Here is a 2,348-nt window from a genome sequence, read left to right on the forward strand (position 1 = left end):
GTTTTATTAACATTTCAAGGATTTCAAAAATATTTCAAATGATTTCAAAAATTTCAATTATTTAAATAGGTTTCACAGGTTCCAAAATTTTTCAAAATAATTTAGAAGATTTCAACGATTTCATATTTTTCATAGATATTTCAAAATTATTTCAAATATTTCAAAATATTTAAAAACAATTTAAGATATAAAAGATTCAAATATTTCAAACTGTTTAAATATTTCAGATTGTAATTAGTTCAGGAAAATTAAAAATTATTTTAGTAGATTTCAATAAATTTCAAAAACATTTGAAAATAATTCAGAAAATTAAAAAAAAAAATCAGACGATTTAAGAATAATTTCAGATTTCAATTATTTTAAAATGTCTCACAGATTTCAAAATATTTCAAAATAATTTGTAATATTTTAAAGATTTTTGAGTTTCCATAAATATTCGAAACATTTCACAAAAATTTAGAAATATTTTTAAATATTTTAGAACATTTTGCAGGTTTCATTACCATTTCAAGGATTTCACAAATATTTCAAATGATTTCAAAAATTTCAATTATTTAAATAGGTTTCACAGGTTCCCAAATATTTCAAAATAATTTAGAATATTTCAACGATTTCATATTTTTCATAGATATTTCAAAATTATTTCAAATATTTCAAAATATTTAAAAACAATTTAAAAGATATAAAAGATTTCAAACTGTTTAAATATTTCAGATTTTAATTAGTTCAGGAAAATTAAAAATTATTTTAGTAGATTTCAATAAATTTCAAAAACATTTGAAAATAATTCAGAAAATTAAAAAAAAATCAGACGATTTAAGAGTAATTTCAAAGATTTCAATTATTTTAAAATGTCTCACAGATTTCAAAATATTTCAAAGATTTTACAAATATTTCAAAGAAAAAATTTAAGAATATATCAGAGTTTTCATAAATATTTAAAAGATTCTCGATTTTAAATATTTCAGGGGAAAAAACTGAATTTCAGAAGCAGAAAAAGGACCGACTGTGATCCCTGAAGATCCCAAAACTGAATAAATTATCAACTTCCATAAACAATAAACAATAAACATTCATAATCTCTTCAAACTTTACCTCTAAACTTTTCTCCTGATTTCTCCACTCATTAGAAAGGAATTCTCAACACTCAAGATTAATGCGGAAGACTCTACAAAAAAAGAAAATAAAAAATAAAAAAAATAAAAAAACTCCTCAGTCTTCCCTCGATTCTCAAATACTCGGTATCTCCGCCGAAAATAGAGGAGCGTCAGTCCCACCAAACATGGGCGATTTGCCCTCTCTCGCGATTCTGAGCGCCTGGAGAACGGAAACCGTGTCCAGTTCCTTCTGATTCGGCCTCTCATTGTCCAGACAAATATCAGCCGCTCTTTTCCCGAAAGGCTCGAGCACTTTCACCCTGTAATCGACAATTGTCGAGACCGGATTTCCAGTGAGTCTCAGATTCTCCAAACACGGCAGATTCCCAATGTACTTGACTTCCTCGATGTTCGCGATCCGGTTGCAACTCACGTCCAACTCCTCGAGACAATAGAGTTTCGCGAAACTCGCGAGCGACTTTAGGCTGTTTTGCGAGAGATCCAAGTGGACAATTTGGCCCAGTTTCGTGTGCAGATCGTCCGGCAGACTCTTGAAACTGTTCGAGGCGAGAGAGAGTTGCGAGAGTCTCGGCAGAAGAGTGACATTCGCAATTTCCTGGAGTCTGTTGTTGTTCAGAGTGAGGATCTCGATGTGTGGCATCAGTTTGATGGCCTCGTCGATCGTCTCGATGCAATTGTCGCTCAGATCGAGACGAGTGACTTTCAGCCAGACGTGGGAGTCGTTGGCATTGTCGATGTGTTTGTGGACCTCCTCGCACATGGCCAGTTCGACAATGTTCCGAAGTTTGGTCCTGTGGACGTTGAGGAACTTGACAGTGTCTCGGAGATTGCCCATGTTGTAGATCTTCTCGAGGGGGTACGAGTCGATTGTCAGACTTTCGACGCTCTTGAAATTCGAGAGCTCGATGCTGAGCGTTGAGGGATTGATGTTGCTCGTTCCGTAGGCATCTGGACTTCCTTGAATTGTCAGGGTGGTGAGCTGGGAATTCAGGTCCAGGACGTGGCTGAAGTCGTATTTTTTGTCGACCACTTCGAGTGGCGGGCAGGGATGTTTCAGTCGTTCACTGATTGCGTAGAGCTGTGGAGATCAATTTTTTTTTTTATCATTTACAATTGAAGGATCTGAAATCTTTTGAAATATTGCAAAAGATTTCAGATATTTTTAAACTTTTTACAGGTTCCCAAATATTTCAAGATAATTTAGAAGATTTCATCAGATTTTTCAAAGAT

The 2,348-nt window shown here is 33.4% G+C and overlaps 1 protein-coding gene across 1 annotated transcript in view; it reads right to left on the bottom strand.

Annotated features, from left to right (window-relative positions):
* Positions 1-980: 980 nt before the first annotated feature.
* The window catches only part of LOC117172741 (nischarin-like), a 22,351-nt gene continuing 20,983 nt past the window's right edge, over positions 981-2,348 (bottom strand). Inside the window, exon 3 of the mRNA XM_033360925.1 lies at positions 981-2,196. Coding sequence (XP_033216816.1) covers positions 1,231-2,196 — 966 coding nt within the window. The 3' untranslated portion in view covers positions 981-1,230. The remainder of the gene's footprint in view (positions 2,197-2,348) is intronic.

Source organism: Belonocnema kinseyi, chromosome 5, assembly GCF_010883055.1.
Source record: "Belonocnema kinseyi isolate 2016_QV_RU_SX_M_011 chromosome 5, B_treatae_v1, whole genome shotgun sequence".
NCBI lineage: Eukaryota > Metazoa > Arthropoda > Insecta > Hymenoptera > Cynipidae > Belonocnema > Belonocnema kinseyi.